Source organism: Hippocampus guttulatus, chromosome 21 (genome assembly GCF_054856545.1).
Source record: "Hippocampus guttulatus isolate MCC_2025c chromosome 21, RoL_Hgut_1.0, whole genome shotgun sequence".
Lineage (NCBI taxonomy): Eukaryota > Metazoa > Chordata > Actinopteri > Syngnathiformes > Syngnathidae > Hippocampus > Hippocampus guttulatus.
This window is the reverse complement of record NC_141281.1, coordinates 6,381,759-6,397,996: the sequence shown is the minus strand read 5'-3', so window position 1 is coordinate 6,397,996 and position 16,238 is coordinate 6,381,759. Positions and strand designations below refer to the sequence as shown.

Genomic DNA, 16,238 nt, shown 5'->3' with positions numbered 1-16,238 from the left:
TGCAATTGTGAATCAGATTAAAGATAAATGCAATACAACAAACTGGCCTATCAATACTTCCTTAGTGTATTCAGTTCAAGTGACTTAATTTGTCCAGCAGAGAGCAGCATTGCTTTCGAATAAAATGTCAGGCAATATTAGATTCATACAGGAAAAACATTAGCAATACAATATAATACATGCTGATTTATATAGCGCTTTCACAACGGCGACAGCTGTAACAAAGCGCTTCACAAAACAGTTAACATAAAGTAAAATAATAAACACAACACATAACATAAAACACGGACAGTCAGCAGCATTCCTGTATGAAAAGCAGTTTGTGCATTTATTTAAAATGCTTAATGTCCAGTTTAAGATCCATGTACTAATACTCTCTTTCCCCAGCAGGACAATTTAGCGCACAAGTAGAATGACTGGAGTGCAATTGTATTGGAACTGTCTGACTAGGAGTGTATTTTTCCACTACTGGTGCCAAATATATGCAGTTAAACCTTACGAGTGGACTACTGTCCTGCACTAGTAAACCAAACAGGCCCAATTAATAGGGAGGTGTCAAACGCGAGGCAGGGAGTTGCGCACTAGTAACCTCCTGGACCCAAAATGCCCTCCACTCGTAATCTTGCCAGGTATGTCCTCCGCTGTCATTTGTTTGCTCTTTACACTGTTGAACAAATCAATAGGGCCTATGCCTGACCCACTAAATTGTTAAAAACGGGAAAACTGAAAAGATCACAGAAGCTTAATGATTCATTCATGTTTGTCTTTGTCATCTGTTGAGCTTTTCACTAACGAATCGCAACTGAGAAACAGCAATATTATTCGTTTTTTATTACTTTTTTTACTTTGTGTTTATGAAGCCAAATTTGTAATTCCGTACTCATTAATTTACCCTTTTAAAATGGTTAAATGCAATTCGGAAGCGGAAGGGTTAAAAGAGAGGCGACAGGCAACTGTCAAGTACGGAGAGACAGGAAATCATCAAGGGCGGTCTCGCAAAATAAAATAAAACATAGTTCTACGACCGCTATAATTCTTGCTAATCTAACTTTAGCTAGAGCTGTAGTTTGATTATGCTTGGTCCCTAGAATTTTTTCTCACCCACCGCCAAGCACCCTCCACTCCCTTAGATTGACGCCCATCATGAGGAGAACAGATAATGTACTAAAGTTCTGACACTGCTGTCTTTATTCTGAAGGGTCAGCTCAAGCAACGTTTGGTAAGTAAGGTGAACTTGACGAGTGGTTCAAAGCCGCAACATCGCTGCCTGCTACCTACCGCCTCCTCTGAGGATCCTTTTAAGGAGGAGACGTTCGATTGCATCACAATTACAACACATTTGACGACTTTTCATTAGGGCTTCGCTGTGTCTATTTGGTGTCAAGTGAGAGAAGGTGACAAGCTAGCGGCCGCTTGGTGCAATCCGCCGGACGGACGCTCTTCACGCCGCGATGGTGCGTTTCTATTTTGCTTTTTGACGCCGCAGCGAGGACAAACGGGCTGGTGTTCTTATTTGATGGTTTATTTCCAGCCTGATATTTATTATGATTCATCCGCCGATGTCGTAGCTGGCGGGGCAATGCACCACGACGGCGAGCGATTATCTGCAGGTGGATGGCCAACCTGACGCAAAGCCTCTGCAAAATCAACAGCTCAGAAGCGCCGCCGGACATTTTTAAAGCCGAATCATGCTTCCAGGCGTAGGCGTGTTCGGCACCAGCCTGACCGCCAGGGTGATCATCCCCCTATTGAAAAATGAGGGATTCGCCGTCAAAGCCCTTTGGGGCCGCACGCAGGAAGAGGCGGAGGAGCTGGCCAAGGAGATGGACGTCCCGTTTTACACCAACCGGATCGACGACGTGCTGCTGCACCAGGACGTGGATCTGGTTTGCATCAACCTGCCTCCGCCTCTGACGCGGCAGATTGCCGTCAAAACCCTGGGTGAGTGGCCGGGAGGGGATGGTGAGGGGCGGGCCGGATGCACCTGCTGCTCGGGGCTTGCCTGATGCACCCCCGCCGCAGCAGCAGCATCAGTCAGTGTGCTTGACTCGAAAGGTGTGGCTGGGGAGAAGGCTTGACATACGCTTGGAACCGTCCGACAGTGTGTTGACATGCCTCAGCAGAAGAATGTCAACTAACATCCACAGAAGAACTTGGCCCACTAATATAAGAATGCAAGTGTAAAAGCAGCTTATTCATTCAGGAATGTTGCACTGCTCTTGTGCTGTATTGATATTTAGGTAGATGTCAAATTTTAGTTGAAGGTTTTGGTGTGCAAATACCGTATACAATCTAACATTCTCTTTTGTGTGTTAGTTTTATACTAAATGTCACCTGGGAGGGACAAATAATCAGCAATTTGTTGTCAAACAGGTTGGACGCTATGTATTTTTCGGTACTAGTTAACATTTTCTTTAGTTAACATGTCTGAAATGGTTTCTATTCAGGATGGGCACACACTTGAAAACTTTATAGTAATTTGAGAACAACAAATATATGAAGCATTTTTCCCTCCCCAGTCGCTGTCTTTGTCACAATATTTTTCTCCTGTAAGCAAACCAGTTGAGATGGCATCAACAGCGGAGTTGCATGTACACTGGAAAGATGCAGTTGGTACAGAAGCAACAAAAAAATTGCCTCCAGAAATTTAGTAGGTAATTGATTGTCACTATATAGAGGCGGGTAATGTGGTAGATGTGAATGCTGAATACGTGCCACATTTTACATGCGGCATCCTTTCTACATTTTGTATTTTCTTCTGCTGCGTGTGTGTGTTTGTGTGTGTGTGCGTGTCTTACAATACGAAGGGCACCCGTTAAATAGATCTTGTGACTGCAGCCATTGTGAAAATCACCAGGCGCTTTTAAATCGGATGACTGTGCTTAGACACACGCATGCAGTCAGGCATGTGATTTGGATGTCAACTGCTAGTCATGTTGGCCGCGTAAATTTGGAAATTCAATTTAGTCATTCTGCGGGAGCTTGAGAGTGATGCAAGTTTCTCACCCCCCAAAAAACTTCTGCTTTGTGCATTCCCACACTGTAGTCTTGTTGACTTGAGTTAAACACTCGGGAGTGCCAACAGAAGAGACTGGACCAGCGTACAATAGGCCACCGTATCCTGTTGCTCGACTTGTGTCAATATCTACAGTGCATTAAATCACAGGCTGGCTAGACGAACATCTGCTAATGCCAACACGACATAAAATGTGATTTATTGTGTGTCTATATTGTGTGTTAATGTGTATAGCTGCTTGTCAATGGCCATTCTTTTCCTCCACTTCCTCCCTGCTCATTTCCTCGTTGATTTTTTTTTTTTGTGCGAGCACTGCCCGTTCCTTCCCCACCACCTTTCCTCCTCAGCCCCCACCCTCCCCTCACCATTACAATGGCAAGCCTATGTCCAACCCTATTTACATTTTGTAGGACAACAAATTCATATCAGCGTTTGCCGATGTAGCGATGACACTTTGCTGCAATGAACAGTCGTCCTTGTCCAGCTTGTATTTTTCCAATTCAAAAATAATAAACACACTGGCAACAAAAGTGAGTACACCCCTCAGTGAAAAGTCAGATGTGTGTATCCAACAAATTATTAACTGCCTCACTCGTCTTTTGTCTTTGACATGGGCATTTTTGCAACGTCCGCATTGGACTCTGTTATTCGCGTGACAATCTACAAAGAACATCTGGGAAAGGAGAGGTCACTGTTATTCATGTTCGAGCTTGACCTCAAGATGTTTAATTGTTGAGGTCTTCCTTGTATGAGTCATCCAAACATGCCTTTGTGGACCATCACTTTGTACACTCCTGAAAGAAGAAAAGTGACCTCCCACAAAATGAAAAATCATTTCCCTCCAGTAATTGGCAAACACGTTTTTTATGATGTAATACCAATATCCTCGCAAATATATAAATTGCCTTTCATCTCTTAAATGCACAACGCCCACAGAGAGCGCAGGCCGTGACACCGACTGAAGCTGATTCACTTCCTGTTGCGTGTGTGATTGTGATCTCCCTGTGACCGATGCACACGTGTGTGTGTGTGTGATCTGATTCCTGCGACATCGGAATTTGAACTCTGTATACAGAGACTTCCACCAGCAACTTGCTCCTTGCAAGTCCGAGCAAAATCTAGGCCCATGTACAGTATTTCAGGGCAACCAGAGATGATGTCATTTAGGTTGGTAGTTTCAGAGGAGGTCGCCGACGTGTTCCACGTGTTGTTCAGGTTCGACTAGGCTTGGTTAGTCCTTTCGACAAACAGGTCAATCTCGTTGAGCGACGTCTCTCCTTCCATTGGGATTTCTTTTGCTTTTTATTCTACCGCCTCACTACTATGACATTCCAGGGGCGTCTTATGTCACTCAGGCTTTCCGGGCGTGTTTGAAGATTGACCGGAGAATGCCTTCCCTTTACTCTGCATGTTGGGAATTCTTAAATGAGAGCATGTTAGCACTTCCGTCATTTTCTGCCAGTGTGAGCTATGTGTGTTTCCAGAGATGTGGACTTTTGGAATTAGATTGGGAAACAATCTTTCTAACGATATGAATATAAAATGGTCCCTCAATTTACAAATGTAATTTGTTCTGTGACCAAGGTTGAAATGCAATTTATATCCCCATCAAGTCAAAACTCCCCATTGAAATGAACTCTAATGTCGTTAATCTTTGCCGGCACTCCGGGTGGGTGCGTGAATGCACGCAGGAATTAGAACAGCTCATACGATCACCCCCCCCCCACCCCCCGGGGTCACAAATTCTGATGAAACCTAATCTACGCTGTTAACATTAGTATTTCTCTTTCCTTCAAGCACACATGAGCAATAAACCCGTTCATTACATTTCAGGGGCTTTTGTTAGCTAAAATTAAAAGGAAAAAAAAAAGCTTTGCTTTTGTTGCTATTTCCTGGTTCATGAATGATGACATACGATGTTACAAATGGGCAAACATCACCCACTATGATGCCCCTTCACACGAAAAAACAAAATCAGGAGATTAAGCTGATCCTTTGCACTATAAAAAGTGTACACAGGGGAAAATATTTGTACGGTTATGTATGTGTGAGTCAAACGCAGGTGGGAATCTGAGTACTGAAGTGTAACAGCAAAAAGAAGTTTCAGATGCTATTTCTGCCGTTTCGATATTGTAGGCTGAAGGAGGAAGTAGCGAAGCCTCTCAGTACCGCGCGCAACAGTGAGCAAGAGGCATGAAAATCTGCCACTTTTCCTTCGCAGTCGATCCACAGCATCACAACCTGTTTGCAAAAAGTACAGTATTGTGTAACCCAGTACGTTCTGCAGTCATGCGAGGCTAAATTTAGATATTTTGTGAATGGTTAAAAACTGCTCAGTGAACTCGCCGCCAAGTTGTAGAGTGACGACAGTTTGGTGATTCAAAATGTGTCCGTCAGGTTACTCATAATGAATGCGGTCATACGTCAGGGCCAGAGAGCACTTCCGCTAACCTTTCTAAATATACACGTGATTCACATCACCGTCAGCGGTCAAATAACCACTCCGTTGAGTGACTGCATTCGTTCCCTATCTCCAAAGAAAAAGGTATTTGGAGAGCCATGTTTTCTATGGAGTGAGAAGTCAACATTGTAACTTTTTGAAAGGCCTGCGGCTTGTTCAATCTGGCATAAAAGTACGCAGCATTTGATAATAAATGAATAAAAACACCCCCCGGCAATCAAATGTGGTGGTAGCAAACAGCTAAATTGTTTATTTACAGTATCCGCTCGCAGACACCTGCTGCGAAGACTACCCAAAGAGCTATTTATAATCCGGCCGCAAAGGGCAAGTAGGTGTCATCATACGTACGTGTCCTGACTCCTGACTGCAGAAGGTGTTACGCAATCACAATTTGGGTCTTTGGGAGAGAACAAACCTAGTAAATTCATAGCAAAACATCCCGTGTGACCTCTAATATTGTCTACAAATGAAAAGAAAATCCAGGCAATAGTGTTTTTTTTTTTACACTAATACATTCAATACGCTTCCAAGGATTTCAAATTGTCTTTGTAGATGGAATTTGCCTGACAAATCGCTCCGCCTGCCTTTGCCTTACATTTATCAGTCACTTCAATTTGGGGGTCAGGGGGGCGTTGGTTCAAACCTAACCAGGAAACTGTCTCGGATAGCTGGCTATAGTAAGCTGCTATAAATTTCTCACTGGCTCGTGTTCATGTTCTCCGAGCCGTCTATTTTCATGCTAATGGCTGCTCTGGGAGAGTAGTCGCGAAAGAGCCCCAGAGACGGAGAAAATGATGATGGAGTGACAACGAAGAGCAAAGCGGAGAAAGCTTTGGCTTCCTGTGAAATTGCTTTTGTCTGTTTGATGAATGGCTGAGCAGGGGACGCTCTTTCAGGCAGCCTGACAAGTGAGCATTCTTGTATTAAGGAGAAAAACCTCCCGATCACCGCCCCCTCTAAGTCTTGCCTTCCTCTACCGCGGATCTGCTCACAGGAAATGTTGATTATGGTGGTGAACTTGGGGCTTTTTTGGTTGAGGGATCTCGTTGTGCGACGAAATACTGACTTTAACGGTCCAACAGGGAGAGTGTTTTTTATTTTTTTTTTTATATCGAACCATACGATTTGTAGTTCATAGTCTGATGACAGAACACCAAACAGCTAAGCTCACTCAAGTTGCCCTGAACTTATTTCTGATTGTTACATTTTTCCCACAGGCTTTAAACACATTTAAGAGTATAATTATACACCAAAATGCTCAACCAAATGATGTAATTTTAGCTAACAAACGTCTGCTAGCTGAATGCTAATATATAATGCAAAAAGCCATTTACGGGTTAGATTAGAAAAAAAATGCACTTTAGCACACATGGACCAGCAACAGACACACACGTAATACAACAATATTCACATTCTTTAACAGTATTGTCTCTGCTCTATCTGAATTAATTGAGTTTAGTTGGGGACCTTTTCTGCCATATCCTGAACTATGCTGCTTCTGTTCCAGGAGACCTCACTGTAATGCACACTGTGGTTTTAAACGCAAGGTGCACTACTCTAAATTCAGATTTGCCCATTAGGCGCTTAAAAACCCATTAAACAGTCATCACTTCAAAATCTGTGACACAGCAGAAAAGCGAATAATGAAGTGGAATGTTTCACGGGGAACACATTATTCCCAAGGCAAATCTGCTGTGGAAGAACGAGGCACAGATGTCCTTCATGTTCCAGCATTCAAGAATCAGCTTGCTTGTGATATATATATATATATATATATTTTTTTTTAAATTGGCCGCATGGGACAAGAAGGACAACATGACAATCCAAGTAGGGAGGCAGTCGGATCCTTTCTCTTTCTTTCAGGCTGATACTGATTGAGGTCACATCGTAACATTTCAGGTTTCAGGAAATTGTATCTGGACCCATTCATTTCCTGTACCGTTGGGTAAATGTTGTGCTCTATCCGATGAAAATTGTCTCATTCAATAGAGCTTTTCCAGTGAAGATGGAGAGGAGTGACAGGTTAATTTTGCTGGACAATTCATATCTTTTTCCGGCTTCCTCATGCTTGACTTAAGCTTTGGTGTGGCTCTGTCTGGCCGTGAATAAATTCCAGCTGCCTGCCATGAGTCAAGCACACAGTCATTGTCCAGACTTCTATTGTGTAAGCTCAGAAAAAAAAAAAAAACGATAATCAGAAACATCTGAACCAAAAAGTCAAGTGGTATACTTATTTTGCAGTTTGGTTTGAAGTGATAATATCGTGGTTCCATGCGGTCATTTCTTACAATTAGAGGAGCCCAAAACAAACCCCCAAAAATATGATAAGGTTTTTTTTTGGGGGGTGCGTATACTGCAAACAATATATGCAGCCCTACCCAGTAGCATGATGCTATCCTGTCTTCCTTGTCTTCTTTTTCCTCTTCAGATGGTTGACGGAGGTTTTCAGGGGGTTTCATCACCATGACAACAGTCCACATTTAACGAAGCAGCAAGTAATGTGTGCTCTCTGCTTTACAAAAGTTCACCCGTGTCAGACAGATACAAACTTCACACCACGCTATTTAGGACAGGCTTCATGGTGAAGATGTCACGCAGCTGCCCAAGGATGTTCATGCTTATCAGTTGACCGTCAGTAGTAATGCTGGCTTGGCGTCTTGAATTGCCGTGTCAGATTGGGTCTGATGCGGATAACTTCATATTCAATTCATTCAATTTGTCTCGCGAGGAACACCTCGAAACAGAAAAAAACTCAATGGCATTTGGTTGCACATGTGAAAAAAAAAAAAAGTATTACAACTGCCTTGCAGCTTAACAATATTCCAAATTGCATTTGGAATTTCTTCCTCCGTTATTTCCCAACTGTAGCGTTGGAAAGTGATTCTGCTCTGCTGGACTCATTGACTTTACTCACAATATACAAACTCTGACCTCAACCACGGAATATGTAATCATTGGCTAACTGTGGCTGTGTATTGATAATTCCATGGCACTGTCTCTGGTGCTGAAGTAGAAGATGGAATATTCAAAGTGAGATTTTTTTTTTTCTACACATGCATTGTGAGCAACACATTCTGAAAATCAAAGACACAAGTGCCCCACATGGTTTGTATTTTTTTTAAAAATGGATAAGGATGAAATCTTTCATCTTAGCAGTGTTTTGTGGTTACCATTCAACTTGTATCAAAGCTCATTGAAAATCATTCCTGCTCATCAAATACTGTCAACATGTTCATATGACTCGGATGACGACGATCATAACATGGAGCCATGCTAGTTTCATTTCACTGGTGTATGTCGAAGGCTTAAGAGTGCAAGTGTGCCGATTAGGCTGCAGTGCAGAATGTGTGTGTCTGTGTGAGAGTGATTAGAAAGGAGGACCTGCAGCCCGGCAGTTAATGAAACCCCCATTCGAGCCCAGGACCGCAGGGAGTTCGAGTCTGATAACACGTTTCTAGGGCAACCAGATTGTTCACTTTTTACTTTTTTTTTTCATGACTACACTGTCTTCACCACTGTCCTCCACCCTGCTTTCCCCCCGAGCCCCCCACACACGAAAAATGACACCACTCAATCCACTGCAATAATCTACCACTATCTGGAGGTCAGCACAACAAATACTCTCGTCATCTTTATAAGCAATGAATAATCAGCAAAGCATGGACACCATGCATCTAGCGCAGGGGTGGGCAAACTTTTTGGCTCGGGGGCCGCATTGACTTTTAAAATTTGACAGAAGGGCCAGGCCAGCACGAGCTATGGTACATTAAAAAAAAAAAACTGCATTTGTTGACAGTCCATATCAAACGTCAACAGAACAAAAGCATGAAAGTACTGTATTAATATACTTTTTTAAATGACAACAGTGTTGATTACCTATTTTAGCCTGTGCATTGCTGCAGATGGGTTGTAATCAGACCAGTAGAAGTAGAGTGATACAGAGGTCCTAGGTGGTCGAAAAGACCCCCCCCCCCCCGTGTTCTGCAACTTCAAGTCAATGCGCCACCTGGCAGTGAAATGCCTGTCATTACAAGTCCAATTGAAATGAATGCAATCCTTCACATCGAATCTTAATTGTGGACCAACCTTCGGCGGGCCGGATTAAAAAGACCAACGGGCCGGATTCGGCCCGCGGGCCGTAGTTTGCCCACCTCTGATCTAGCGTGTACACAATCATGAACCCGTGTTCCATAAACGACTTTATTCGGTGGGTTAAATTATTCAGCATAACAAAACCACCTTCACATGAGGCTCATCAGCTTGCCAACAGTGAATAACTGTGATGGGGTATTTGGACGGTTTCACTTGATTCGATAAAATGTAGCCCAATGGTGGTGTTTACAACGTGCGGAGCGCACGGCCATTACCACATGACGGTTTGCTTTCAGTGGACCCATTAGACGCGAGTAGGCTGGTCACTAGTCATTTCACCGTCGTCTTTCAGTGAACGGGGTTGGTGCAGGGGTTCATGGCAGCACTTTTAGGAATGCTAATCAAGCAAACCGAGGGCATTAGCTGACGGGAGAAAGCCGGCTGAGTGAGAGCGAATGCCCTTCATCATTTATGCTTGGTTGTGTGCGCGATCGGAGCTTCAGATAGACGATGTAAAGCCTGTCTTTCGAAGTGTGTCAGATTGTGTGCGCACGGATTGGGATGTTGCATACTTCATCTTATTATGATATTGTTCAGTTTGGGATTTTAGACGCTTACTTTGTCATTTTTATTTTGTATCCGTCGCAGGTGTATTTCATGTTGTTCCTCTGGGTTGTTCCCTCCTGGCTTTGTAATTGAGTCAAGACAAATTAAATTTGGGGTCATCGCCTGCAAGATGAGCTGTCCTGGTTTGTCTGCACTCCAAACAGCTTATTCACATGCTGTATTAGATGTTAACCAAGGTCGCACTTCATTTCTGTGCCGCAAGATCCGCATTTAATAATCGGATAAAAGTACATTAGAGTGACATGTTGTCATGGTCCTTTAAGAAGGGTCTTTCTGGGGTTACAATTTAGATTTGTATTTCAGTGAATGCACCAAATGGCTGTAAATCCATGCTTCTCAATAGCTAGCACTGTAATTTGAAAGAAAAATACAGAATCGCGTTATCACATTCCACCGGTAGGCTCTCATCTGGTCGGATTGCTGAATACAAAAAGCAGATGCATTCTGGAATGATGACATCACTGTTGAAATATTTGCAATGAGAATGCCCAAGGTTACTTTCTGTTACTTTTCATCACAATAAAATAGTGCATTACCAAATGGGTTGTTTCCTCCTCCGAAGATATAAAAATCTAATCCATTAAAAGATGTGCTGACAGTTAAAGATCTTCTTCCGGAAAGCTGTTTGAGCATTTTTTTCCCCCTCGTTTTAAAGCCATTCAGAAGTGAAGGCGTAAATCGAGAGACCTCGATATCTCCGTTATGATCGGAGGGATGCTGTAGATGTTCAGGGGGAAGTGGAGAGGAGAGGGAAACCAATGATCTTACCAACTGTGTGTACGATGCGCTGCCGAGCTTTGTGATTAAGACTCTAATCCAGCCTGCAATTTCCCCCCTGCATTTGCTATGCAGACTTAAATAACACTCTGATATGGAAGATCAGCCCTTCTGGGAAGAGCAGCGGGAGAAAAACGATACGAGTAAAGCAGTTAATGGAGGCGTGTGCCAAACTGTGGTCATTTCCACCTTTTGTTTGCATCAGGGATGTGTTTGGGAAGACAGTCTATTTAATCTTTTTTTTTTTTTTTTTTTTTTTTAATCAGAGTCACATGAATTGACTCACGTCGACGGTTGGTTCTATGCCCGTCCAATGATCAATAAATAATGAGCGGTAATGACTTAGCCATAAGATAACCACTCCACAGTGAAGGGCTCAACCTGCGCTTCCTGCACTTCCGATCCGTTGTCCTTCAACAATAGGCACGCGCGCAATTACGCAGGTATGAGCGCAGACGCACGTCCCTCTGTCACACACTCACCAAGCCTATGATGTCACCTCGCCGAATATTAGTGTGCGGGAAGGATGCATGGGAGCCACGCACTGAGACCCAGGTGGTATGGATGGAAGCCAACGGAGAGAAGCGCTTGACTGCGGCGTCAGCCTTTACTGAGAATGACGCAGCTGCTCTCCCTTGTGGCTTTGATTCCGCAGCTTCCCTTGAAACAAGTCCACCATTTTTAGGTGTCGTCAAAGTAGGACTCCGTTTGACTTTTGAGCTTGTCCAGCAAATAGAAACTGTTTGGAGAATTCACACAAAACCACACCACTTGAAAAACGATGCTGTTAAATGTCACAGCAATGTCTACCTCCCCTAAATAAGGTGAAGGCTTAGCTGGTTATGACAGCTTGGAGGAAGCACGTGGCCTTTCTGTCAAACGGCGAGATGGGATTTCCAGTCTGAGGTCCACTCACCTTCTATGACAGGTTGTCCGTTTCGTACACTTCAAAGGTACCTGAAGCCATCCTGAGAAGAACGCCGCCAGTTCCAAGACGAACGTACAGTAAACAGCTGCAGTTAGGCATACATTTGGGAAATTGTAGTCATCATTGTAAATCTCTAAGTCTCTTGAATCAAGTAACAATCCGCCTGTTACGTAGTGTAAGGTATGTCCTGTCTCTAAGTTATTGATGTTAGGGGACCAAGCTGGAGTGCTCAGTGTTTTTTTATATTTTTAACTTTCCCACCACACCCCTCTGGCTCTCACCCCGTTAACGTTGCCGGACGACCACAATGGTAGTTTGTCACGTTCCGTCATCAAATCTAATGGCAGCGCAGTGACAACAGCAGCCTTCGAAACAGGCCCTCACCGACAAAAAATGTTTCGGGAGGGATCACAACATGCTACACGTTGCCTTCTTTTTTTACTTTTTTTACGGCTTTGACTGGTGTTTTACTTTATTTTATTTTTAAAGGATGCATGAATGTATTTGTGTTTTGGGTTTGGATGTGGTTTGCTGATAAGCCTTCAAACAGTTCTTCCCACTCGGTAAAAGTGAGAAAAGTTCACCGAAGGGCTCGTAGCAGAAGGGCGTTACCCAAATTAATGCGTCTTTGTGTGCTTTTGCTAACCAAGAGAAATGGATTGAGAACACAGTTGTGTGTGTGTATTTGTGTGTCTGTGAGAGTTGGTTGGTGGTTGGAGGGCTGCTGGGTCGGTTCTCTCTTTTGATACCTCAGATCTGGGTCAAAGGGTTTAGTTTCCGTGCTTGGACAATTGCTTCTAATGACAGATTAGAACGGGAAGTTTCACGTTCACAACTAATCGCACCAACTGAGAATCAGATACTGTACTTGACGAATCTTGACCGAGAATTTTTCCGGGTCATGAAACTTATCAGTTTTTCAAACAAACTGCCAAACGGCGCTCTTCTGTGCAGGTATCGGAAAGAACGTGATTTGCGATAGGACGGCCACGCCGTTGGATGCCTTCCGAATGATGTCCGCCGCACAGTACTACCCCAAGTTGCTGAGCATTATGGGAAACGTCCTCCGCTTCTTGCCAGCCTTTGTTCGAATGAAGGAGCTGTTGGAGGAAGGCTACATCGGGGAGCTTCTGGTTTGCGAGGCGCAGGTACGATCAAACCGTTTTTTGTGAAGGGGTATCGGAGCTAATCAAAGGTTTACGGTGTTAAAAAAAGGTGTTCTGGCTTTGTTTGAAGGTTCACAGTGGCAGCCTACTCGGGAAGAAATACAACTGGAGCTGTGATGACCTCATGGGCGGCGGCGGCCTGCACTCGGTCGGCAGTTACATCATCGACCTGCTCACGTTCCTGACGGGCCAACGCGCGGCAAAAGTCCACGGCTTCCTCAAGACCTTCGTCAAACAGACGGACCACATCCGAGGCATCCGGCAGATCACCAGCGACGACTTCTGCACCTTCCAGATGGTGCTGGAGGGAGGGGCCTGCTGCACCGTCACCCTCAACTTCAACGTCCCCGGAGAATTCCGACAGGAAGTGATCATCGTCGGAACCGTGGGGAGGTTATCGGTCCTGGGGACCGACTTGTACGGGCAGAAGAACAATGGCGGAGGAGGGGGCGGGGCGGGCCCTGAACTTCTCCTCAAAGACACGACACCTCTCGAAAAGGCTTCGTTACCTGACAAAGCCTTCAGTGACATCCCTTCTCCATACCTGACCGGAATGATCCGAATGATCCAGGCCGTTCGTCAGGCCTTTCAGGACCAGGACGATCGACGGACGTGGGACGGCAGGCCTCTGACGATGGCGGCCACCTTTGAGGATTGTCTCTATGCTCTCTGCGTGGTGGACACCATCAAGAAATCCAACCAATGCGGAGAGTGGCAGAACATTGCGGTGATGACCGAGGAACCGGAAGTCAGCCCGGCTTATTTAATCAGCGAGGCGATGCGTCGGAGTCGGATGTCGCTCTACTGTTAGGATCCAGCTGCTTGCCTTCCATTCCGATGCAAAGGACCCATCTCCACCTTAAGACGCGCCGCTGTCCTTATCTGTCGTTCAAGACCTCAATCGTATGTTTGGTGCTGTCCAATCCGTATTGTTGCTTTGCCCGGCCGGATCAACTCCGACGAGAGAGTGTTTCCGCCTTTGCCTCGGCAGACAAAGATAAACAGTTCTTTTGTGATCAAATCTTGATTCATGCGAGAGCCCGTCTTTGATCCGAATGCGAATACTGCTACTGTGTCGTCCATTACCAAAGGGGTATTGCGCTTGGAAAACAACGAGGCACACTTGTGACGTTGTGTGAGAACAGCCAAGGAAGGACGATAGCCTGACAGATACAAGCGAAGCGGTGCTGTAATGTTGCTACTTTCAAGGTTTACCATGTGAATGTGCTTCAGGCGGCTTCTCGCTGTCTGTGTTCTATGCGTCCTTTGTTTGGGTGACGCAAGACAGGGAAGAATCAATAGTTGGGCCGGCGGCTATTCGACTGAGCTTTAACCTCCACGTTGCTCGTTGCAAGATGCCGTCTTTGAGTTTTTGGCCGGATTTACAATGCAGATTGAAATGCCCAACCCTATATATCGTGCCTGAATACGATTTGTTTTTTTGTTTTTTTGTGACGAAGATGTGATCGCACTTGTGTTTATAGTTGCTGGTTCAAATTTAGGAAAAAGAATTCCATAGCAAATAATGGAAATTCAATCAATTTCTTTCGGAATTCACCGTACAAGTTTTATTGACGTACTGTGAACAAATTCCAGTTCCACATTTGGCATTATTTAACTTTTTTTTTTGTGTGCAACTGAACGCAAAGTGTATTTCTTTCAGAAATTTGAGTTTACATTTGATACATTGCTCCACATTCGAGGTTCCACTGTGTTTTGAATTCAGCGGTTAATACGCCGCAAGAAAGTATCTTTGTGCGGTTTTGATACAACCTATTCAACAGGTGCAATGGGATGCTAGCTGGTCAATAAGGGGGAAAGAAAAATTCACACTGCTGCACTGAAGTACAGTAGCGTTATGGTACTGTCTGGTGGATCGGGAGTTAGGTTCATGGTCAAGTACACTGGTTTATGCATTGCATTCATCAAATGTCGAAGGTATTCAATTTGCTCTGCTGCCTTGTCTTCCGGAGAAATGTGAATGGCAAAATCGTTTTTGGGAGCTCCATAAGCATTGCTTCATGCGATTCATTGGCTTGGAATCATGTCTCAGGACTCTTTCCCCATCAACCAAGATTCTAGACGTCACTGACTGGCAGTCTTCCAATGAAAATGTTCTTTGCAACAAAAATCTCTTGTAGCGCAGACAAAATTATGGACACAGACTTGATGAGGTGAGCGTGAAGAATTCTGTCGAATGTGTGACTCGTATTACTGATCAAACGCCGCTTGAAGCAGTCGAGGCAAAATGCACAAGGTGGCATTTAACCATTTTACCAGTTTGCAAACAGTCTTATTTATGGTCTTTAAATGTTCTGTAAAAAGGCCCAAATTCTTATAAAATGGTTTCCTATTTGATTCAAGACGGTTGATGCTGCTGAAAATTGCACACATCTCTTGACCCCTTTTTAAAAAAAAAAAAATCAAGATATGTGTGCATGTGCGTGTGGTTTTTGTATCGGGGCTTTACTGCCCTCGTTTCTATGATGTGATCAAGCAGACTGCACATTTTCACTTTTACTTTTCAAATAAGAACGTACGGAAGTCTTAATATTTCCCCATGTCACTGGAGTGACATGCATACGGTGTATACAGTTGGGTTATTTTTAGGAATTCCAATTTAAGACTGAACAGTCTAAGTCATGTGACATTCAGCCTGTATAATAATGTAAAATGTAAAGCTTTCTATCAACAGATATACTGGATTGGACATTTTGGGGATTTTATTTCTATTTATTTTTTAAACAAAGATTGCAGGATGGTTTCTTGTTGGCATGTGACTCATCTAAAACTTACCAAAACATCAACCAAACTATGAAGCATCTTTTTTCTTTTTTTTTTACTCACAAACTGAAAATGTTACTTTTTTATGCACCTCGCTTCCTCTGTGTGGTTTCATTTTCTTAAAACGACATTTTTAGCTGTGTGTGTGCATATGGTTATATTGTCAAAGGAACAATGCTGTCTAAATTAAGACAGACTTTATGTATTTTATTTGTTAAAACAAAAAAAGAAAACTGCATTTTGTTTTCATGAGTATTGCCAGGTATTTATTGTTTGTTTGCTGTATGCTGCTGAAAATTCATGGATCACCATGCAGTGTACAGGACGTGGGACAGTATGAGCTGGGCCCTATATTTCCCGTCTCTAAAATAGAATTGTTTGAAACAC

At 43.7% G+C, this 16,238-nt stretch overlaps 1 protein-coding gene across 3 annotated transcripts; it reads left to right on the top strand.

Moving 5' to 3' along the window:
* The first annotated feature begins 1,239 nt into the window (after positions 1 to 1,239).
* gfod1 (glucose-fructose oxidoreductase domain containing 1) lies at positions 1,240 to 16,238 on the top strand. Of its 3 annotated transcripts, none has more exons than XM_086102382.1 (4): positions 1,240 to 1,454; positions 1,569 to 1,941; positions 12,856 to 13,049; positions 13,138 to 16,238. In XM_086102382.1, exons 2-4 carry the CDS (start codon positions 1,689 to 1,691, stop codon positions 13,876 to 13,878), a joined length of 1,188 nt encoding a protein of 395 aa, XP_085958508.1. In that variant the 5' UTR covers positions 1,240 to 1,454; positions 1,569 to 1,688; the 3' UTR covers positions 13,879 to 16,238. The 3 variants fall into 3 exon arrangements, with proteins under 3 accessions (XP_085958508.1, XP_085958507.1, XP_085958506.1); XM_086102381.1 differs by having other exon boundaries at positions 1,532 to 1,941; XM_086102380.1 differs by having other exon boundaries at positions 1,240 to 1,941.

Bases quoted from the DNA above. Each gene is read 5' to 3' on its own strand.
- gfod1 (XM_086102382.1), top strand. From the start codon at position 1,689: ATGCTTCCAGGCGTAGGCGTGTTCGGCACCAGCCTGACCGCCAGGGTG. The intron at 1,942-12,855 runs GTGAGTGGCCGG...TCTTCTGTGCAG, and splicing joins GATTGCCGTCAAAACCCTGG to GTATCGGAAAGAACGTGATT. The intron at 13,050-13,137 runs GTACGATCAAAC...CTTTGTTTGAAG, and splicing joins TTCTGGTTTGCGAGGCGCAG to GTTCACAGTGGCAGCCTACT.